Source organism: Eleutherodactylus coqui, chromosome 3 (assembly GCF_035609145.1).
Source record: "Eleutherodactylus coqui strain aEleCoq1 chromosome 3, aEleCoq1.hap1, whole genome shotgun sequence".
Classification (NCBI taxonomy): domain Eukaryota; kingdom Metazoa; phylum Chordata; class Amphibia; order Anura; family Eleutherodactylidae; genus Eleutherodactylus; species Eleutherodactylus coqui.
The window spans coordinates 8,625,362-8,648,993 of NC_089839.1; the positions used below are offsets into that span (position 1 = coordinate 8,625,362).

At 45.5% G+C, this 23,632-nt stretch overlaps 1 protein-coding gene across 5 annotated transcripts in view; it reads left to right on the plus strand.

The window, feature by feature from the left end:
- MARK1 (microtubule affinity regulating kinase 1) overlaps positions 1–23,632 on the plus strand; it is a 127,333-nt gene that overhangs the window by 74,479 nt on the left and 29,222 nt on the right. For 4 of the 5 annotated variants that reach the window (XM_066595096.1, XM_066595097.1, XM_066595095.1 and 1 more), the window contains exons 4-6: positions 14,047–14,095; positions 14,612–14,677; positions 21,956–22,026. In XM_066595096.1, the coding sequence (XP_066451193.1) occupies positions 14,047–14,095; positions 14,612–14,677; positions 21,956–22,026 (186 nt within the window). The remainder of the gene's footprint in view (positions 1–14,046; positions 14,096–14,611; positions 14,678–21,955; positions 22,027–23,632) is intronic. The other variant, XM_066595098.1, reaches the window with a different exon arrangement.

Sequence of the window (23,632 nt, forward strand, 5' to 3'; positions counted from 1 at the left end):
TGATGGAACCCCGCCGGCTTCGTACTTTCACTAACCACCGTTCACTTCAATGAAGTTTAGCTGCAATAGCAAACACGACCCACAGACAGGTGTGGCGCCGTTTCTTTAAAAAAAATTCCCACAAAAGGGCAAGCATTTACATTTCATGGATGGTACGGGCTTAGAAGCTGAGCCTGCGCCATCTGCAGCGGGAGCCGGCTATAACTGACAGCCGACCTGCAGCAGTGGGGATCAGTGAGAATACCAATCCCCGCTGTTACCCCGTTACATGCTGAGATAAATGTTGATTGCAGCATGTAAAGGGTTCATAGAGAGAGGGCTCTCTCTCTCGGTGACCTCTTCGGCCCTCCACCACGTAATTGCCAAAGTGCCATGTAATCGCAAGACCCATGACTCGTCTGGGTCTGCCACGGCCTGTGATCGCTATGAGAAGTGATAATGCATTGCAGTACGGAAGTGCTGCGATGTATTATTATAGTGATTCGGTTCAAGTCTCCTACAATGACATAAAAAAAACCTAAAAACTTTTTTTGCGCACATTCCTATCTTTGTTAAAGCCACCATATTTGATCTCGTCCGTAAAGACCCGTACAATACATTAAACACACTATTTATCTTGTACAGCAAACGCTATTAAAACATTTTAGTATTGCTGTACCCGCCCGTAGAAAAAAAATATTCTGCTTGATAAATGCTGGCTTTAACCCTTTCCAGTCCAATGTCGGGCCTGTCCCGACATCATCATTTCCCTTCACAGCTCCGATGTTGGGGCAGGCCCGACACTGCAGTGCAGGAGTGGATCTGCACCCGATAGTCAGACACATCGGGTGCAGATGCATTCCTGCACTGGTCCTCATCGAGGACCCCCGAGGAGAAGGCAGAAAGGGTTTTTAACCCTTCCTGCCATCTCCTTTACACATTACATAGCGCTCAATTAGCACTATGCAATGCATAGCGATTCCGCCCGGCGATCGTGTGACCACCGGTGTTACCTGACCCCCAGCGATCACATGAACGCCGAGCCGGGAGCCTGCACTGTGGGGGAACCTGCTTACCTGTCCGGTGTCTTCCGCGTTCTCCCTTCTGTCTCCGGGCTCGGCGATCATGTGACTGCTGGGTGTCACCTGAGCCCAGCGGTCACATGATCGCCGAGCCGGGAGGCAGAAGGAGAATGTGGAAGACGCCGGACAGGTAAGCAGGATCCCCCCACGGTGCAGTGAGCACCTACACCCTCCTGAACTCTGTCAGTTCAGGAGGGTGCAGGAAAATGTATTTTTTCTCACCCATTCTCCCCAGCTCCAATTTATTTGGAGCTGGGGAGAATGGGTGAGAAAAAATAAATGGATTGGAAAGGGTTAAAAAAAAACCTATTTGCTGACCTCATTGCCTGGCACTCATGTAGATGCCGGCATCGGCCGTGTAGAAGAGCTCTTAGGCTGCCGTACACGTTATGTAGCTGTCGGCTAAACACTTATTTGGCCAGCAGCTCCTCCTCCCCATCCTCTTCCCCCGTACACTTACATGTTCCACTCCGGCTTTTCGAAATTGGTAACTTTTTGGAATGTGGCTGACTAAAGGGGTTTTCCGAGTTATTACTTTAATATACTTTTGAGCCTTCTGTGCCAAAAACTATATAAAAGGGATACACTTACTTACCCGGTTTGCTGCCATGGCGTCACGCCGGTGATGTCACCCAGCAGAAGGCCTGCTGACATCCTGTAAACCTGTAGAAGCCTCAAGGCAGGTTTACGGGACAGCGCTGATTACGTCCTCGCCGGCCTCCTATTGGCTGCAGAGGTCATGTGGGTGAACAACCCACGTCACCACAGTAGTCTGAAGTAAACCAGCGCATAGCAAGAGGTGAGTGTGGTGTTTTTTGGTTTTTTTTTCAGTGCCCCCCCATCCCCATTCATCCTCTACTTTGCGCTAACATACATTTGCTACTTTAGCCAGAAGCAAAGGTCAGATAAAGTGGAATATGACTGCTGTATCAGACTACATAGAGTTTGTTTGTAGTCTGTTACCATGGAGACTCCTTTAGTCTACATAAAAGCTGTAGAAAAGAAAGTTTTAATTAAGATACATTGCAAAGTTGCTTCATTTTTCATTTTATATACATTAAAGGAGAATTTTAGAAATTGCTTACGAAAGTGAAGCTGGCCTCCGAGGGAAGCAATGCTAATAAAATTAGGGAAGCATTCTTTTATCCTGCTGAATTATTCACGGCGTCTTATGCTTCCATTAGCGAGGAGCAATATTGAGCGCCGTGGAGTGCTTCTAAATGTGCTCTGGGGAACCATTGTCAGGACATTGCCGATAGCCAAGGTTGTCCGGCCAAGAAGGGTGGGAGGAGCCTTCAGCTTGGAGTTTGCCATCCCTTCTTTATGTTCCGAGGGTACTCTACTATTATGCCTACAGGTAACTGAATAGATACTATGCTTAGAGCCTGCCTTAAAGGGGTTGTCCAGTAGCAAACTACTAATGGTCTATCAGCAGCATAGGCCATTGATAATAGATCAGCAGGGGTCTGCCACCCAGGACCTCCACTGATCAGCTATATAATGGGTCAGTGTGCGTCTACAATGAGCTGATGTATGTAGGAAGCAGATGGCTCCATTCCCACTGCAGTGGTCAGAATTGGTATTTCAAGTGACGTTGACATTCACTTTTATGTAAGCTGAGCCTGCAGAACCAAAAACGGCCAGTACAGTGAGAACGGAGCTGTCTGTTTCCAGCTTAGTGCACAAATACACTGGCAAAGGACCACCGTCAATTTGCTATTGATGACCTTCCCTGCTAATAGGCTATCAATAGTTTACAACAGGACAAACCTTTTAACTATCTTTTCTGTGCAGTTTAATGCAGTCAGTTCTCTTTTATCAGCCATTTCAGGCTGCGATAAGGTTATCTGTACTGATTTTCAGTGGGATAGAATTTAGAAATATTTCTACCGCAATGTAACTACTTTATAGTCTTCTACATACAGGACAGTATTATAGTAGTTATATTCTTGTACATAGGGGGCAGTATTATAGTAGTTATATTCTTGTACATAGGAGCAGTATTACAGTAGTTATATTCCTGTACATAGGTGTAGTATTATAGTAGTTATATTCTTGTACATAGGGGGCAGTATTATAGTAGTTATATTCTTGTACATAGGAGCAGTATTATAGTAGTTATATTTATGTACATAGGAGCAGTATTATAGTAGTTATATTCTTGTACATAGGGAGCAGCATTATAGTAGTTATATTCTTGTACATAGGGGGCAGTATTATAGTAGTTATATTCTTGTACATAGGGGGCAGTATTATAGTAGTTATATTCTTGTACATAGGGGGCAGTATTATAGTAGTTATATTCTTGTACATAGGGAGCAGTATTATAGTAGTTATATTCTTGTACATAGGGGGCAGTATTATAGTAGTTATATTCTTGTACATAGGGGGCAGTATTATAGTAGTTATATACTTGTACATAGGAGGCGGTATTATAGTAGTTATATTCTTGTACATAGGAGCAGTATTATAGTAGTTATATTCTTGTACATAGGGGGCAGTATTATAGTAGTTATATTCTTGTACATAGGAGGTAGTATTATAGTAGTTATATTCTTGTACATAGGGGGCAGTATTATAGTAGTTATATACTTGTACATAGGAGGCGGTATTATAGTAGTTATATTCTTGTACATAGGAGCAGTATTATAGTAGTTATATTCTTGTACATAGGGGGCAGTATTATAGTAGTTATATTCTTGTACATAGGAGGTAGTATTATAGTAGTTATATTCTTGTACATAGGGGGCAGTATTATAGTAGTTATATTCTTGTACATAGGGGCAGTATTATAGTAGTTATATTCTTGTACACAGGGGGCAGTATTATAGTAGGTATATTCTTGTACATAGGGGGCAGTATTATAGTAGTTAAATTCTTGTACATAGGGGGCAGTATTATAGTAGGTATATTCTTGTACATAGGGGGCAGTATTGTACTAGTTATATTCTTGTACATAGGGGGCAGTATTATAGTAGTTATATTCTTGTACATAGGGGCTGTATTATAGTAGTTATATTCTTGTACATAGGGGGTAGTATTATAGTAGGTATATTCTTGTACATAGGGGGCAGTATTATAGTAGTTAAATTCTTGTACATAGGGGGCAGTATTATAGTAGGTATATTCTTGTACATAGGGGGCAGTATTGTACTAGTTATATTCTTGTACATAGGGGGCAGTATTATAGTAGTTATATTCTTGTACATAGGGGCTGTATTATAGTAGTTATATTCTTGTACATAGGGGGTAGTATTATAGTAGTTATATTCTTGTACATAGGGGCTGTATTATAGTAGGTATATTCTTGTACATAGGGGGCAGTATTATAGTAGTTATATTCTTGTACATAGGGGGCAGTATTATAGTAGTTATATTCTTGTACATAGGGGTCAGTATTATAGTAGTTATATTCTTGTACACAGGGGGGCAGTATTATAGTAGTTATATTCTTGTATATAGGGGGCAGTATTATAGTAGTTATATTCTTGTACATAGGAGGCAGTATTAGAGTAGTTATATTCTTGTACATAGGGGCAGTATTATAGTAGTTATATTCTTGTACGTAGGGGAGCAGTATTATAGTAGTTATACTCTTGTACACGGGGGGGGGGGGGGGGGGGGAGAGGGGGGGGGGGGACAGTACAGAATGCTCCATCCACAGGTATAAAAAAGAACATTCAGAATTATAGGGTGTTTAATAAAACTGATCCTTCAGAGCATCGCTCTCACATTATGCAGTTATTAATGCACTGCTTGGGAGGCAGTTTTGACGTAGATGAATATTCATTGATTGCTTGTCAGTAACATCTCTCCCCTAGAAGTTGTCGGATTGGAATGACATTTTCTATATTTTGGAAGGTTGATATAAGTGATTACAATGTCATAGCAAGAGCATCATTTATTGTGGAAAACCAATCCCTTGAAAAGATGTTCTGGTACCGTGTTATATCGCCTCTAGCTTGGATACAAGATGTGATACAGGCCGGCATGGAGGCTCTAGTACCCTGTTGTACCGCCTCTAGCTTGGATACAAGATGTGATACGGGCGGGCATGGAGGCTCTAGTACCCTGTTGTACCGCCTCTAGCTTGGATACAAGATGTGATACGGCAGGCATGGAGGCTCTAGTACCCTGTTGTATCGCCTCTAGCTTGGATACAAGATGTGATACTGGCGGGCATGGAGGCTCTAGTACCCTGTTGTACCATCTCTAGGTTGGATACAAGATGTGATACAGGTGGGTATGGAGGCTCTAGTACCCTGTTGTATCGCCTCTAGCTTGGATACAAGTTGTGATATGGCGGCCATGGAGGCTCTAGTACCCTGTTGTACTGCCTCTAGCTTGGATACAAGATGTGATTCGGGGGTCTTGGAGGCTCTAGTACCCTGTTGTACCACCTCTAGCTTGGATACAAGATGTGATACAGGCAGGCGTGGAGGCTCTAGTACCTTGTTGGGGCACCTCTAGGTTGGATACAAGATCTGATACAGGGGGTATGGAAGCTCTATTACTGGATATTGCACAAATTACTCCCCGTAGAGATCCACGGGCGTCTTAGTACATATATAAGATGGGTTTATACCGCAGCCCTCATTGCACCAGTATCAGTGCATTGTATGTCGCACACAGCATTGTGCTCCCCCCACTTTTGGGAACATTCTCCGGTTTTTGCCCTGTAGACTCCGATGGTTTGTCCGCAGTCTGTAGCGGGTCACTAATGGTTAAATAGTCAGAACGTCATTACTTCTAACCATTGATAATAAAGCTGGAGTGATTACCCAGGATGCTGCTGCAGCGGTGTAATTAATAGCGGTAGTATCTGACTATGGGCGTTGGGGCGCTGGTGATGGGGCTGAAGGCCCGGATGATAAAGTATGGTATAACGCTCTTGGGGTCCTTGTGGTTTCTGCTCTCTAAACGCCCCTACATTATCTTATAGCGCTCTAGTGATAGTCCATGATAGTGAGTGCCAGAACCACAAGTCTCAGCATGCCCTGACAGCCACATAGCTCATCCACAAGTAGCGGAAAAAATCAGTGCAGATTTACGTTCATGGGAAAATCAGCGGCGCGGGCGCGGCGTGTATGGCGCACATATTTAACCATTCTGCTACCCAGTCATGTGGTATTAAAGGGAAGGTTTCATCAGAAAATGAACTATTACATAAATTACATTTTTATATACACAAATATTTTTAGGAATTTTTTGTGTTTTTTTTTTAATTTTCTATATCACAATCAATAACGTAAAAAATAAGTAGTAAATTCCTGCAGCTCTGACACCGACCACTGAGCCTAATAATAGTCTGAGACCTTCTGTTCCAACTTCTTAGCCATCATCTCATTATCATCACAGGCAGGATTACACTGAGAGGTGACACCTATATGTAGATAACACAGGAGCCGCCATTCACAATAGGTGATGTCACAGCTCACCTCCTCTCCTCCCTGCACACTGACCAGTAAGCCTAATAGTAGTTTGACACTTAACTTCTCAGCCATCATCTCATGATCATCACAGGCAGGATTACACTGAGAGGTGACACCTATATGTAGATAACACAGGAGCCGCCATTCACAATAGGTGATGTCACAGCTCACCTCCTCTCCTCCCTGCACACTGACCAGTAAGCCTAATAGTAGTCTGACACTTCCTGTTCCAACTTCTCAGCCATCATCTCATGATCATCACAGGCAGGATTACACTGAGAGGCGACACCAATATAAAGATAACACAGGAGCCACCATTCACAATAGGTGATGTCACAGCTCCCCTCCTCCCCCTCCTTGCATACTGACCACTGAGCCTAATAATAGTCTAAGACCTTCTGTTCCAACTTCTCATCCGTCATCTCATTATCATCACAGGCAGGATTACACTGAAAGGTGACACCTATATTTATATATAGGATCTACCATTCAGAATAGGTGTCTGGTATACATTGAGGAGACTGCGCCGCCCAACCAAGCGCCATGACCGCTTTAAACAGTTAATCACCAGGGCTCAAGCCCCCACCAGTCTGATATTGAGGACCGGTTGCAAGGAGAGATCATCAATACTTAAGTCATGGAAAATCCCTTTAAATGAAATGGATCCTGTAAAGGGGTTTTCCGGGACTAGACTGTTTATTGATCGATGGGTTCCGCTGATAGCCTTATTGAAGGGGCCGTGGGGCTCCGTTGGTTTCAGAGACGATCCTATTAGAGGACCCTAAAGTGCTGATGCCATTGTACCCACTAAAAAGCCACCCAAAGTGCCAATCAGCGGGTCTGGAGAAGCGCGTGCCGCTCTGCCATCTGTGAGGCCGCTAGCGACTGATTGGCGGTCACTTCCTGTAGCCATCAAAGCTCTGGATTTTGGCGTCCAGCGATGTGCCAATCATCTTCAGAAGCCGTTAGATCCGGGTGTTGGGGTGATGGGTCCGGCGGGGGTGATTTTTGCCGTTATTGTACCCAGCTGTGCCCGGCCTGTTTGTGTTCTGCTCGCTCCGTTATATCGGCTTGCCAGTTAACGCGTTTTCGGCGCCGCTGAGTTAAATGCCACCCTAGCAGTGGTAATGCTAGTAATAAGCACTCCGGTAGCAGTCAGTCATTTTCTCAGGGGACGGTTGGGTTCCTCGCCGCAGATGGCGGCATGAAAGGCCCCAGACCTCGCGGGTACGGGCGGATCAGATGTAACGTTCCTAAATTGGATGCTATGTAGGTGTAACGGCTTTATATAGAACAATGCGGATGTGTGGGATGGCGGGAAGCCTTCGCTCGCTCACAATGGCGCACCTCGCATATAGCCGCGGCGTCAGAGAGATTCTACAACCCCGAGGTCACCCCAGTGTGTGAGGTCTGACACGTGCCGTGGTCACCCTGCCGCTGGCAACAGCTGCGCCAGTATAGCGAGGAGCCTTGCCATAAGATGGGGTGACACATGACAGCGCAGAGCGGGCGATGTAGTAATTAGACAGCGGGGACCCCGGCTGATAATAGGGACACGTCACCGCGCTCACAGCCCGCTATCTGGAGCGTGGTAGATGTGCGCTCAGGGGACGCGACGAAGTCCGGGGCGAAGAAAGGGGTTTTATTGTTTCCTTACTAGGCCGTGACCGTGTGCACTGACCGCCCCTTTATTAGCCCCCATCTAGTAGCGCACATACACTGACCGCCCCTTTATCAGCCCCCATCTAGTAGCGCACATACACTGACCGCCCCTTTATCAGCCCCCATCTAGTAGCGCACATACACTGACCGCCCCTTTATTAGCCCCCATCTAGTAGCGCACATACACTGACCGCCCCCTTATCAGCCCCCATCTAGTAGCGCACATACACTGACCGCCCCTTTATTAGCCCCCATCTAGTAGCGCACATACACTGACCGCCCCTTTATTAGCCCCCATCTAGTAGCGCACATACACTGACCGCCCCTTTATTAGCCCCCATCTAGTAGCGCACATACACTGACCGCCCCTTTATTACCGCCATCTAGTAGCGCACATACACTGACCGCCCCTTTATCAGCCCCCATCTAGTAGCGCACATACACTGACCGCCCCTTTATTAGCCCCCATCTAGTAGCGCACATACACTGACCGCCCCTTTATTAGCCCCCATCTAGTAGCGCACATACACTGACCGCCCCTTTATTAGCCCCCATCTAGTAGCGCACATACACTGACCGCCCCTTTATTAGCCCCCATCTAGTAGCGCACATACACTGACCGCCCCTTTATTACCCCCATCTAGTAGCGCACATACACTGACCGCCCCTTTATCAGCCCCCATCTAGTAGCGCACATACACTGACCGCCCCTTTATTAGCCCCCATCTAGTAGCGCACATACACTGACCGCCCCTTTATTAGCCCCCATCTAGTAGCGCACATACACTGACCGCCCCTTTATTAGCCCCCATCTAGTAGCGCACATACACTGACCGCCCCTTTATTAACCCCCATCTAGTAGTGTTGGACTCCTTTCACCTTCAGAACCGCAGTGATTCCCTGTGGTGTAGATCCCACTCGGTGATTAAATGGTTCTGCAGGAATATCGGCCCCTGCGGACAGGAAGCTTCTTGTAGTTGCCGCAGATTAGATGGAGGTGCTGACATGTTCTGACCGACTGACAGGAAGGGGTCAGCGATTCATGCTGCTTGCACCAAATTCTGACCTCTCATCAGCAACACAAATCTGTCTCCATCTGACCAGGAGATGTTTTTCCGCTGCTCAGTGATACAAGTTTTGCGCTCTTTCGCCCGCTGGAGTCTTTCTGTTTCTCTCAGACACAATGGCGCTGGAACTGGTCGCCTGCTGTTATACCATCCGTGCGGAGGAACGGCGAGTTGTGCGTTCGGACACGTTAGTTGGAGCTCCAGCGTTGTATTCAGCTGACTGTGCAGCCTGTTGGTCAGAACGATTCCTGACATCCTCCTCCGACCCCTTTCAGAGATGAGTTGTTTCCGTCTACAGGATCCCCTTCCGCTGGATGGATGTTTTCACGCCATTCTCTGTATACTTTCCACGACGTTACATGTCACCCCCCCCCCCGTTGCCGGTGAGACCCCGGCTAGTCCAGCACCGATGACCGGCCTCGTTGGAAGTCGCTCCGATCGCTGGATTTTCCCATTTAATGTGGATTCACACTGAAACTGATCCACGGAAAACTTTTCACATGATTTTATGCTCCGGGGTCACGGGGAGAATTACCATACAGGGAAGAGCCAATCGTGAGAGGGCTGGGGCTCTAATAAAGGGACCATTCAGTGTAAAAGTACTTGGCAAACTGTAAACATAGTATTTAGTGTAGTTTGCTCCACCTGTGCCCTAATGCTCACCACGAACAGTGCCACAGTGCCCCTCATAAGCTATAAAAACAAGCCCCCATAAACCGTACCCAGTGTCCATATAATCATTTCCACAGGACGTCAATAAACCATAATAGAGGGCCCCCATTTAAAGGGCTTGTAGTTGTATACTACTAATGGTCTGTCCTCAGGATAGGAGCTGTGCTTATTATCTGTTTGCTGCTCTTGTGCATGCAGTTAATTTCTACGGGAAGTAGACAGCTCTGTTCCCAGTGCAGTGGACAAGCTTGGTATTACAGGCCATTCACTTTAATGGGAACTTTGCCTGTAATACCAGTCCTTGCCACTGCGGTGGGAATGGAGCTGTCTGCTTCCTGCAGAAATCAGATCAGTGCAGTACACTGGCTCCCAGGTGGTAGAACCCCGCTGATCTACTATTGGAGAGAAATTAATTCCTTAACTTCCCTTAGGCCGCTTCCACAGGGGCGATTTCATTTTGTAGTGATGGAACAGTGCTACAAATTGTATGTATGCTTTCCAATGGGTTCTTCCACACGGGCGATGTTTTGTAGCCTGCAACATAGCAAGACTACAAAGTCGCGGCATGCTCTATACAGCCGCGATTTATTTGTAGCCCATGTCTCCCTATGGAGCCTCCTTGACACTTTGACAGCGTTAAATGTTCCATCCTTGGCCAATTTCAACCCTGCGCCGCCCATTGAACCAATGGGCAGCGGTTTCAGCGCTGCTAAAAATGTGGCACAACCTGGCATCACGTTTTTGGCAGCGCTAAACGCAAGCGCTAGCTACACCACCTTTAATAAAAAAAGAGAATCCTCACCTTGCTGGCGCCGTCCGGGACTCTCCAGCTGATCCCCGGAGCTCCAGGCAGGCTGCTGGGCACTTGTCAAGCCGACAAAGCATCTATTGAAATCCCCGCCGCCCAGCAATAGATTGCTCTGATTGGTTCAGGAGTGCCAGCTCCGCCAATCAGAGCGGGGCTCAATGCATGGCAGTGATTGGTGCATCCAGTGCTGGCTGTGATTGGCTAAACCTGCTGACACTCAGCGGACTCAGCCAAGCAGGGCAATCTCTAGCTAGAGGCAGGGTCTTCAAACCCCGTCACTAGCAAAAAGATCCTCTGTCGGCGATGCCAAGTGCCGGAGAGCAGCGGAAGCGACCCGGACAGCGCCGACTAGGGGAGTATTGATTTTTTTTTCAGCATCCTTGGCTGCGTTGTCAAAAGTGCATTAAAACAAAATGTATACAAAAATGTATGACGACGCTGCTGAAACGGCAAACGCCTGCGTGAGGGGGGCGACATCTGTCACACGATATTCCGGAACTGTTGGTAATCTGATACATCAGTCACAGCCGTACCTTTCCGCTTCATTAATGCCGGATTGGCGATTTCCCTACTCATGGGCTTCTCTTTATTCTGATTGGCGCTGAGCGGGTTAATTCGCGTGCGTTTCGCCTCCGTCCTCGTGTAGATCGCGCTCTGCCTCTATAAATAGCGCTTCCTGGGTGTCTTTCTTTCTTCTCCGTCTCTCATTAGAGAAGAAATGATTATCCGCAGTTGTAAAAGTTAATAAGTTTTGCGCTTTCCTGTGAGCGGCCGTCTATCCCGCGTGCAGCGAGGACTCCGAATAAATACTCCGCCAGACAGGCCTTTTATTGGCTGTCGTAAAACCTGAGTGCCGGGAGACATCTGTACAAGTCACACCGCGAACCGCCGCGCGCCCGGCCACCGCCGCCGCCGCATTCATTCCACAAGAAAGGAAGGAAGAAACGTCGTGTCTCCCATCGCAAAACCTACGGATGCCTTTCTCGTAGCAGGAAAGCTGCAGCCTTATCTGCGCCGATAACGGAAATCTCCGGAAAAAACATCTAAAATATAAAATAAAGCATTTTCGCGAATATTAGGACTAATGGAAGCTTTCGCAACAAAGTGGTTCTGCAACGTGCCGCTAAATGCGCCGCTGTGGAAATGCGGATTAGGATGTGGAATTAAAGCATCTCTGATTCCGCATTACAGTCTGCCGGTTAGACATGCGGGTTTTGTTGCAGAATTTTGCTACTTCGTCTTTTGGAGCAATTTTGTCCCGCGTGATGGGTCCCTCAGACGTTTTCTGGGACTTATACGGGTTGTCCAGTTGTAAACTACTGATGGCCTATCCTCAGGACAGCCAATCAATAGTAGATCAGCGGGTGTCTGTTACCTGGGACCTGATCTGCTTGCTGGGCCGGTGTCCTCAGGCAGGAAGCAGACAGCTCCGTTCTTACTGCAGTGGTCAGGCTTTGTATTACAAGCATTGTTTCCATTCACTTAAACAGTAACACTGCCTGCAATACCAAGTCTGACCACTGCAGTGGGAATGGAGCTATCTGCTTCCTGCAGAATTCAGCTCGGTGCATGAGTGCATCGGCCTAGCGAACAGCTGATTGTCGGGTGTTCCCCAGGTGGCAGATCCCTGCTGATCTGCTATTGATGGCCTGTCCTGAGGATAGCCCAACAATAGTTTCCAACTGGATGACCGTCTGCGTACAAACGTGGGTTTGGTGCACTAAATGTAATGTGGTTCATACTTGTTTGTACATGGATACCTAGTCTGTAAGAAGTGCCGCTCTGCCATTTTCTGCAGCAGTCGCGTGACCACTTAATACTGTACTGCACTGCTGCGAAGACATAATGGACAGGTCAATGTACGGTGCTAAGCTCCGCCTTCTTCATCCATGCAGCTATTTGAGGCATCGCATCACATGCACTGCATGTCTAGCAGAGGGGATGAAAGGAGAGGGACGTAGTGAGCTGCCGGTTGCATGACGTGCTGACCACTGGTGGTGACATGGGCAAGAGGTGGTCTTTGTCACTGACTACCGCTGACTGGTCACATGACTGCTGCTGAAAATGGAGGTGCAGCGCATCTCATTGGACCTCTACAAATCAGTCAGTATGAACAACATTACATCTACTGCACCAAATACATATATTTACCCGGGAGAACCCCTTCAAAAATGACCAGGACTGTCCTCTATTTGGTGAGGCTGGCTGTAGAGTTTTACAACTGTGGCCCCGCTGACTCTATTGCAGCTTTTTTCTCCCCCCCCCCCGTACGGCATCCTGTTAGATTCGACTCCCTGTGCGTTGAATCTGTCACGCGAGCCGTTTCCGCCTTGCTCATTGTCCATCAAATCTGAAATCACCCAATGACTGTGAGCTGTGGAGAAGTTGGGAGTTGTATAAAAATAAAACGCTGCTCCTTCTGGTAGGAGGGGGTACTGCATCTAGAAATTCTTCAGATTTTTCACAGTTTGTATTCTAAAAGGAACTGTATTAAACTGTCCCTTCACCCAACATACGGCTGTGCTGGCTATGCTGTATATTCGCTTAAGCATATCAGATCTGCTACGTCTTCTGTGAGCTTTTATGATGATGCTTCTTAACCCTTTGCAATCCAATTTTGGATTTGGGGTTTCCTAGGGGGGGTTTCTCTTTCTGCCATTATACAAAGGCCCCATCTGCTGGCTAGAGCCAGTACTGCAGTATGGGACATGCTGGAGAGGTCCCCGACATCAGAGCGGCCAGTAATATACAGTAAGAATACCCTGCCGGACGTCTTCCGACATCGGAGCCGTACAGCCTTCACTCAGAATGTCTGAAGACGTCTGATAGGGGATTGGAAAGGGTTAAAATCCCCTCTGTGCTGTCTTGTCTATTGTTGGTTCTCTATCTAATTCTAATGGTAGAAAATCTGATTCCTGGTGCAGACAGATGCAAAATGGTGCACCAGGCTGCCGCCCAGCTGAATGCCCCTGCCCAGCATAATGCCCGCCCAGCTGTGAGTTATCTGGCTGGATCTCTGACTTACAGCTACGGCCTTTTATAGGTTCCTTGTGGCGGCGCGGCCCGGCAGCGATTCCATTTTGGCTTATCCAGTTTTCTGAGGTGTGAAGCCGAAGGGAGCGGGAGACTTCTCCACCCTCAGACCCGGCTTTACTTATACTCTACCGCCATGTGCAATTTTTATAAACCGCCCCCTTTTTTGTCGGTTGGGGCAGTTTGCTTTTAGGGATGGAGGTGAGTGTGGGGTGCCCCCCCCTGCCTTGATTACAGCCCCTGGATACTTTATAGCCTAGGACATTTGTAATCTCGCTCCATTATAACTGGAATGTTCCTTTTTTTTCTAGTTATTTCGGGAAGTCCGAATAATGAAGATCTTAAATCACCCGAATATCGGTAAGATATCAGGAGATCAGGAGAATACTCTTATGGGAAACTATCTGTCTGGGTATCTATCTATTTGTCTGTCCGTCCTGTCCACCCGTCTGTCTGTCTGTCCTATCTGTCTGTCTGCCCGTCCATCCGTCTGTCTGTCCGTCCTGTCTGTCCTATCTGTCCGTCCATCCGTCTGTCCATCCTGTCTGTCTGTCCTGTCTGCCCGTCTGTCCTATCTGTCCGTCCGTCCTGTCGTCTGTCTGTCTGTCCGTCCTGTCGTCTGTCTGTCTGTCCGTCCTGTCGTCTGTCTGTCTGTCCGTCCATCCGTCTGTCTTGTTCGCCCGTCTGTCTTGTTCGCCCGTCTGTCTGTCTTGTCTGTCTGTCCTAATTGTCCGGCTGTCTTTCTCTCTTGTCCACCCGTCTGTCTGTCCGTACTGTCTGTCTGTCTTGTCTGTCCGGCCGTCCGTCCTGTCTGTCCTAATTGTCCGGCTGTCTGTCTGTCTGTCCGTTCATTAACGCTCTCATTCTTTCTTTCAGTGAAGCTCTTTGAGGTGATCGAGACTGAGAAGACGTTATACCTAATAATGGAATATGCCAGCGGGGGTGAGTCTGTGCGTCATACATGCCCATATCTGCACAGTGGGGTGTATGTACTAATACTGTCTGGAGGTGAGACGGTACGCCCGTAGAGGCCATGTCCGCACTCCCCGTCTGTCCCCACCAACCACCTTCAGTTAGTTTTATAGTCACCCAATCAAAATGATCCTAGAACTTTTTTTTACTTTTTCCCGGTTTTCATTAACAGAAGTCCCCCCAGGAACCAGCGGCTCTCGGCTTATCAATACTAGATGCTATGACCCACAGGGGACTTCCCGGGGCTTTCCTCAGGGTGTCTCGTAAGACTTGGATTGTCTGACATGGATATTTGTGCCTATTCCGGTGTGACTGATCGTTCCCCATGTCTGACTGTCACCCATCCGCTTGTACAGTCTCACCTGTGGTCGGCGGACGATGGAAGGACTCGCATGTATGATGGGCTGAAGGCTCTGGACACATCCGTCTTGTGGCTTCACTGTATAGTGGAGACCATGATGCCCGGTGGACACCAGCATGAGGTGCCAGCAGATGCCCGTGGCGCCTACATAGACTCCTGTAGACCTGATGCACATACATGTCTAGCTCCCGTCTTGTTATCGGTCTCCTGCGGTTCTGCAGTATTCCTGATGATGGCTGATCCGGGGATCGTAGAGCGAGCGCTGACCGGTCGCCTCCATCGCCCACCGGTGACTCTGCCCTTCCAGTAGATCCCGCAGACCGATCACTTCATCACACAAAGCTATCACTTATTTATGGGACCCCAAATGCTCCTCGGCGTCCTGCAGCCCACCCTATGAGATTGGGTGAGCTCCAGACTCGGAGCTTTAACCCCTTGGTGATGCAACATTTGGGGGGATTTTCATTGCCACTTTTAAAAGCACTACCTTTTTTTTCTGTCTGCCCGGCCGTGTGAGGGCTTGTTTTTTTTGTGGCGAGACGTAGTTTTCATTGGTACCATTTTTCGGGTACATATAATGAATTTTCTATTCATTCTTTTTGTAGGACAGGCAGAGAAAACATCAATTCTGGCGATGCTTTTTGTTTAGTGTTTTTTTTCCATTAATCATGCAGCATAAATGACCAAAATTATATAATTTTTAGTTTTTTTTCACTTTTGCACAATAAAACCCATTTTTTTGAAATTTTCTATATATTCTTTTGCATCGCTGCATTCAAAGCCCCACAACCTTTATATTTTTCCATGGATGCGGCTCTTGTTGCGGTTTTTATTTGTACCATTTATGGCTTTTGTTTATCATTTTTATTGCATTTTGAGAAGCAAAATGAATGAAAAAAGAATTTTGGCTTTTTTGCCTTTTTGTTTTTCACAGTGTTTGCCATGTAGGATAAAAACCTGTTCAGTTTATTGTTCGGGTCGTTACGGATGCAGCCGCACCAAATGTGGGAGGGGGACTGCAGTCCTCGAGGCCAAAGGCGGCCAACACCGGACTGAAAATAGGAATAACCTCCCATTTCATCCCCTTCTAAGCGCCCCAGTACCTCCGTCAGCATCGTGTATATGACCTGTGGATATGGGATACGTTAGGGGTTTTGTAAGATATTGATGGCCTATTCTATATTTCCATCCAACAGCGATATGTATGAAACTAGGAAGTGAAAGTAACACATTTATTTGTTTCAGTCATGAGTGATTTCTCTCTTAAGGCTGGTATACACGGCCGGATGATCGCTCAAAGATTGGTCAAACGACAGTCTGAGTGACGGCTTTCAGCGATCATTTTGCATGAACTATTAAGTAGCTACTCAGCTACTTAATAGCAATCAAGTGTGCAAACGAAGCCTTCCCTGAATGCAGTTAATAGCCCGAGGCTCTTATCTGCGCTCAGATCATTTGTTCTCCACGGGAAGCAATGCTATCAGCACTCCCCGTGGAGAACTGCTGATAAGGCTGAAGGACGATTTTTAGGTCGGTCTGAATTTAATGATCAGCCAGCAGTGCCCGAAAAACGCACAATGGGCGCACATTTGCACACACCGATTATCGCTAAAATGATCGCCGATTAGCAATTTTTTTTTTTTAAGCAATCATCAGCTGGTGTAAATGGGCCTTAACATAAAATACATTTTAGAATGTCCTCTTTTTGGATGATTCTGTTCAGGAATCGACCATTAGTTCTTCTCGCTCGCATGTAGATATGAGTTTCATGTAAATGCGATAGATTTTTCTTTTTTTTACTATTGAAACGAATGCAATTTTAACACGCGAGAAAATCACTCATGCAGCGACGCATCGGGTTTTTCTCACAAACGCACTGCGATCGCAGGAAAAAGGGCCGGTTTAAAAGCACAATATTGGTTCAGATTTCTTAGATCGATGCCGCACTCGCCCGTGTAAATAGGGCATCAGTGGATATGCACAGGGTTTCTGTGGTGGAAACTTGGGAGCTGAGCCCCTTCATGCACAGGGGGTGCCGGCTTCAGAGAAAACTCCAATCCCATGCGTTTAACCCCTCAGATGCTGCAGCCAATACTGATTGCAGCATATAAGTGGTTAGACTGAGGGGCTCACAATGCAATCACAGGGCGTCTGAGGCCGGGGGTTCATATGGAATTGCCAGAGCGGACATTCCCCTGCAGATCGGTCGCGGACTGCCTGCCTCCAAAACCAGACCGCTCAGTATGGGTTTTGAAGCAGGTTTCATCGCGGCTTCCTGTGCAGAATGGAGACGGTGATACAAGTGACACGTCGTGGATTTGAATTCTGCATCATATCGAAGTTTCTGCACGGGTTTTTTCCACAGCTTGTGGATGAAATTCTTAAAATCTTGTCCACTTTGCTGCTACTGTGATGCAGTGGAAGGGTACGGAGGGCCTGCGTGGACATTCCACGGCAATTCTGCCCCATGTGACCCCAGCCTAATAGTTGTCATAGCAGTTGTACGCGTTCTAGCACTTCAGTTATACCCTGCCACAGCTGAGGATTAATATGCTGCAATACAGAGGTCTTGCAGTTTATTGTACACGTGGTCCAAAAAGTGGCATGTTAAAGTCCCACCGAGGGGACTAAAAAACAAAAAAAAAGTTTTTGTTTTTCTTTCTTTTTTTTTTTTAAAGTAGTAAACATAATAAAAACGATACAAATTTGGTATCACTAAAATTGTTCTGATCGGCAGTCTGACGTTAACGCCATTTTTAAGCCACACTAAACTCTGTACCCCCCCCACCACCACCACCACCAAAGTGACACCGTTGCATTTTTTGCCTTCAGTTTTGCTCCCCTAAACACTTTAACCGTTTTTTATGATCTGTACCTTTAAAAAATACAACTCGTTCCATAAAATCACGAGCCGACGTGTGACTAAGTTATGGGATGAAGAAAGGTAGAATGGTTTAGTCCTGGAGGGATTCAGCAGCTGAAGTGCCGGTCTGTTCCGGAGGAGCCTCAGAAAGGGAAGACATCAAGGATTTAACTTCATTACACTGAACACGATTAATGGCGTTGTTGGCAGCGACGGCGTCCAGCGGCGCAGCAGGACCGGAGTCAGATTCCAATCACTTCATCCCCTATCGTGTTACAGCTGCATCAGCGTTCCTCCGTACTGCAGGACACGCAGCTACGTATTATCGCTTATGACTAGCGGGGGACAGGTGACTCCGGCGTGGGAACCGGCGGCTCGCTACGCGGCTCATGGTTCATCTGCTTATGATCTGTCATGTCCAAGCACAGAGTCTGGAAGAGCTGCTATTATATAAATATTACTAGATGGTGACAGATTTCCCAATGAACAGCCTCACAGGCAGAAGAATGGCTGATAACAGGGAACTATAGAGTGCTTTCAACCTTGCAGCAAGTAGAAATAAGGAGATCTTAAGGAAATCATGGGCTAGATGTGTGTATGTATGTATATATGTGTGTACAAGTGATGTTAGAATTATTACCTGCGCCACAGAGTAATCATGGAGTGTAACCACGTGACCGTGTTCTTGGCGATGTACAGGGACACATAGGCTAAGATGACATAAGAACTTTAAGAAGTTTCTACTGCGCAACTTGGAACTTTGTCAAGAGGTCATTCACTGCGACTTAAAAGTTTTCTGGAAGAGTATGCAAATGAAGATTGAGACGTGTCCAATGAACTATGATACTTCTTGGAATAATGAGATGTAACCAATGGACACGAGAAGGGTTAAACTGACCTATGAAAATGTTGGATTGAAAACTAACCAATGAGCTTGCCTAGTTAATTGTCCAATGATGTTGTGACACCCCGATGTAAGGGGGCCTATAAATAAAGGTGCCTGATAGCCATCAGGTGGGAATTCTTTGATGATCCATAACTGTGGGCTCTGGCATGTAATTCCTCCGTCATATGACATATTGAAGTCTTGGTGTGAGCAGCCGTACTGCACGGGCCACCAGGACTTCAGTCACGGGGTACACTCTGCTGCCCCTCAGCAGGCCATCGCCATAACATGGGTCATATGACGTCATTCACAAGGTACACTCCGCTTTCCCTAAACGGCCATACATTTTTTGCCGTAACAGTCTGCACTGTAGTTCTGCCATTCCATTCAAAAAACAGTTTTCTATCTATCTATCTCATATCTATCTATCTATCTCATATCTATCTATCTATCTATCTATCTATCTATCTATCTATCTATCTATCTATCTATCTCCTATCTATCTATCGTCTATCTATCTATCTATCTATCTATCTATCTATCTATCTATCTATCTATCTATCTATCTATCTATCTCATATCTATCTATCTATCTCATATCTATCTATCTATCTATCTCCTATCTATCTATCTATCTATCTATCTATCTCATATCTATCTATCTATCTATCTTCTATCTATCTATCATCTATCTATCTCATATTTATCTATCTATCTATCTCATATCTATCTATCATCTATCTATCTCATATCTATCTATCTATCTATCTCCTATCTATCTCCTATCTATCTATCTATCTATCTATCTATCTATCTATCTATCTAATATCTATCTATCTATCTATCTATCTCCTATCTATCTCCTATCTATCTATCTATCTATCTATCTAATATCTATCTATCTATCTATCTATCTCCTATCTATCTCCTATCTATCTCATATCTATCTCCTATCTATCTATCTCCTATCTATCTCCTATCTATCTATCTATCTATCTATCTATCTATCTATCTCCTATCTATCTATCTATCTCATATCTATCTATCTATCTCATATCTATCTATCTATCTCATATCTATCTATCTATCTCCTATCTATCTATCTCCTATCTATCTATCTATCTATCTATCTCCTATCTATCTATCTATCTATCTATCTATCTATCTCCTATCTATCTATCTATCTATCTATCTATCTATCTCATATCTATCTATCTATCTCATATCTATCTATCTCATATCTATCTATCTATCTCATATCTATCTATCTATCTATCTCCTATCTATCTATCTATCTATCTCCTATCTATCTATCTATCTCATATCTATCTATCTCATATCTATCTATCTCATATCTATCTATCTATCTCATATCTATCTATCTATCTCCTATCTATCTATCTATCTATCTATCTCCTATCTATCTAACTATCTATCTATCTCATATCTATCTATCTATCTATCTATCTCCTATCTATCTATCGTCTATCTATCTATCTATCTATCTATCTCATATCTATCTATCTATCTATCTCCTATCTATCTCCTATCTATCTATCTATCTATCTATCTATCTATCTATCTATCTATCTATCTATCTCATATCTATCTATCTATCTCATATCTATCTATCTATCTATCTATCTCCTATCTATCTATCTCCTATCTATCTATCTATCTATCTATCTATCTATCTATCTATCTCCTATCTATCTATCTCCTATCTATCTATCTATCTATCTATCTATCTATCTATCTATCTATCTATCTCCTATCTATCTATCTATCTATCTCCTATCTATCTATCTATCTATCTATCTATCTATCTATCTATCTATCTATCTATCTATCTATCTCATATCTATCTATCTATCTCATATCTATCTATCTATCTATCTCATATCTATCTATCTATCTATCTATCTATCTCATATCTATCTATCTCATATCTATCTATCTATCTATCTATCTATCTATCTATCTATCTCCTATCTATCTATCTATCTATCTATCTATCTATCTATCTATCTATCTATCTATCTATCTCATATCTATCTATCTATCTCATATCTATCTATCTCCTATCTATCTATCTATCTATCTATCTATCTCCTATCTATCTATCTATCTATCTATCTATCTATCTATCTATCTATCTATCTCATATCTATCTATCTATCTCATATCTATCTATCTATCTATCTCCTATCTATCTATCTCCTATCTATCTATCTATCTATCTATCTATCTATCTATCTATCTATCTCCTATCTATCTATCTATCTATCTATCTCCTATCTATCTATCTATCTATCTATCTATCTATCTATCTCATATCTATCTATCTCATATCTATCTATCTCATATCTATCTATCTATCTCATATCTATCTATCTATCTCCTATCTATCTATCTCCTATCTATCTATCTATCTATCTATCTATCTCCTATCCATCTATCTATCTCCTATCCATCTATCTATCTCCTATCTATCTATCTCATATCTATCTATCTATCTCATATCCATCTATCTATCTATCTATCTATCTATCTATCTCCTATCTATCTATCTATCTATCTATCTATCTATCTATCTATCTAATATCTCTGGTTTAGATAGATAGATAGATAGATAGGAGATGGATAGATAGATAGATAGGAGATGGATAGATAGATAGATAGGAGATAGATAGATAGATAGGAGATAGATAGATAGATAGATAGATAGGAGATAGATAGATAGGAGATAGATAGATAGATAGGAGATAGATAGATAGATATGAGATATATAGATAGATAGATATGAGATAGATAGATAGATAGATAGGAGATGGATAGATAGATAGGAGATAGATGATAGATATGAGATAGATAGAGAGATAGATATGAGATAAACAGAATAAATATGAGATTGGTTGCTCTCCGCTCTTTGCGTTTCTTCATGCCTCCTTTCTCTTTTTCTGTCTCTTCTGTTGAGTTTTCGGTATAAACACTTGTGTGTTTTGACTGTAAGGTTCTTGTGCGCGGCAGCAGCGCAGGGGTTAATGCAGCGCCGGCTCCCACGGTCTGCTATGATTGACATGTGCGCTGCGTGTCCCGCTCTGACCCGTGTGTAATTCATGTGTTTATCTCTTGCAGGAGAAGTGTTTGACTACTTAGTGGCCCACGGGCGGATGAAGGAGAAGGAGGCGCGGGCGAAATTTAGGCAGGTAAAGGAGAGACGCGGCTATTCTTAGTCCCAGTGACGTCTTTTCACGTGGCGGGTTCCAGGTGGTCGGCTGTAAATGAATCTGCGCTCTTCGCTCGCTCGGAGGATGATTCGCTGCGCACAATGAGCTGGGGTTGGGGGGGGGGAGGTGCGGCCGCCGCCGGGGGGCTGCGTTCATATTCTGAGGTCTGCACTATTCTTGGCTTGTGTGCGGTCGCTCTCCCTCGCTGGTTAACATCACCGGACCGGCTTCCGCATTGACGTCGTGAACTCGCCTAATTGCTTCATCGTGTCATTTCCCAGAAGCGGCCCCAGTTCTTTGGTTGCTGCGTCCGATTACATTGGAGTTGGATGTAGCAGAGCTGAGTTTGTTATCCGTGCGCGATTCGCTTATGCTGTCCTGTAAGGACTCATTAATACGGCCGTGATTTCAGTCTGTGTCCTGCGGACCGCGCACGGACCCATAATAGCCAATCAGACGGTTCACAAGAACGTTCTTCGCGCTGATCGATGGTCCGTGGGAAAATATTTTCTGCGTGTCCGACTGACAAAAGTAGGATTGTGTCGGCCTTTACGGAAATCGCACCGCAGAGGATTGTTTCTGCAACTGTAATTCACGGAGCGAACACGGCGGCAGCCCTGTGAATAAGCCCTTAACCCCTTCTTGACGTGCGCCATACATGTACAGTTCATGCCCGTTGTCTGCGGGCGTCCGCGTGGACATGGGTCGTGTCTGGTAACCCTTCATATGCTGCTGACAATGCTGACAGCGGCATTTAAACGCCCGCATATTTTCACCCTGGGTGAGAACGGGTTCCCGTGAATGGGTGTACACTGACGTCCCATAAATGGCGCGGCTCCGAAACGCTTCATTATATTGTCGTCTTATATAAAATAATTCACCCAGTAATGATGATGGTCACACGGTCGCAGCCGCCGCTCGCCGGCCAAGCACGTAACGCAGGCTTCTGGCAGTGCGGCGGTTAACTCTATACACCAGTGGGAAAAATCAGCCATGCATGAATGGAAAATCCCCTCCCCCGCCGGATTATTCTTCACGAGATCCCAGCGCTGCCGCTCGCCCGCCGGCTGGTGCAGGGCGGCAGCTGTTGGCGTTCTGTAGGGGGAACGCTATAAATACTCGACACACGGGGAACTCTCCGGAACGCACAATCACCGGACCCTTCTGCCCGCAGAATCTCTGCCTTTACTACGGTTTGGCCGCAGTCCAGGCGCTCGCGCCTCGCAAGATGGAAAATGTCTGGGGCTCCGCGGTGGGGAATGACACTTGGTGATGCCAACCGTGGACATGGCATCTCCTGGCATGGGGGGAGACCTGGCTGGGATCACGGGGCGGTGGTGGGATGTCCGTGAGATGGGACCTCCAGTAGACAATGCCAGCGAGTGAGGGCACCACTGTGGGGGGATCTAAGGTTCACGCGACAATTATGGAAATCCGCGCCATGAGGGTGTGTTCACACACGGATTTTTCTGTATGAACTCCGCCTGTAAGACTGCGCCAGAAGTCCGCTGCTCTCCGGACGGAGATTTTGCGGCAGATTCGCCAGAGGAAAAAATTTCTGATGCGATTCTGCGAGAATCTGTGA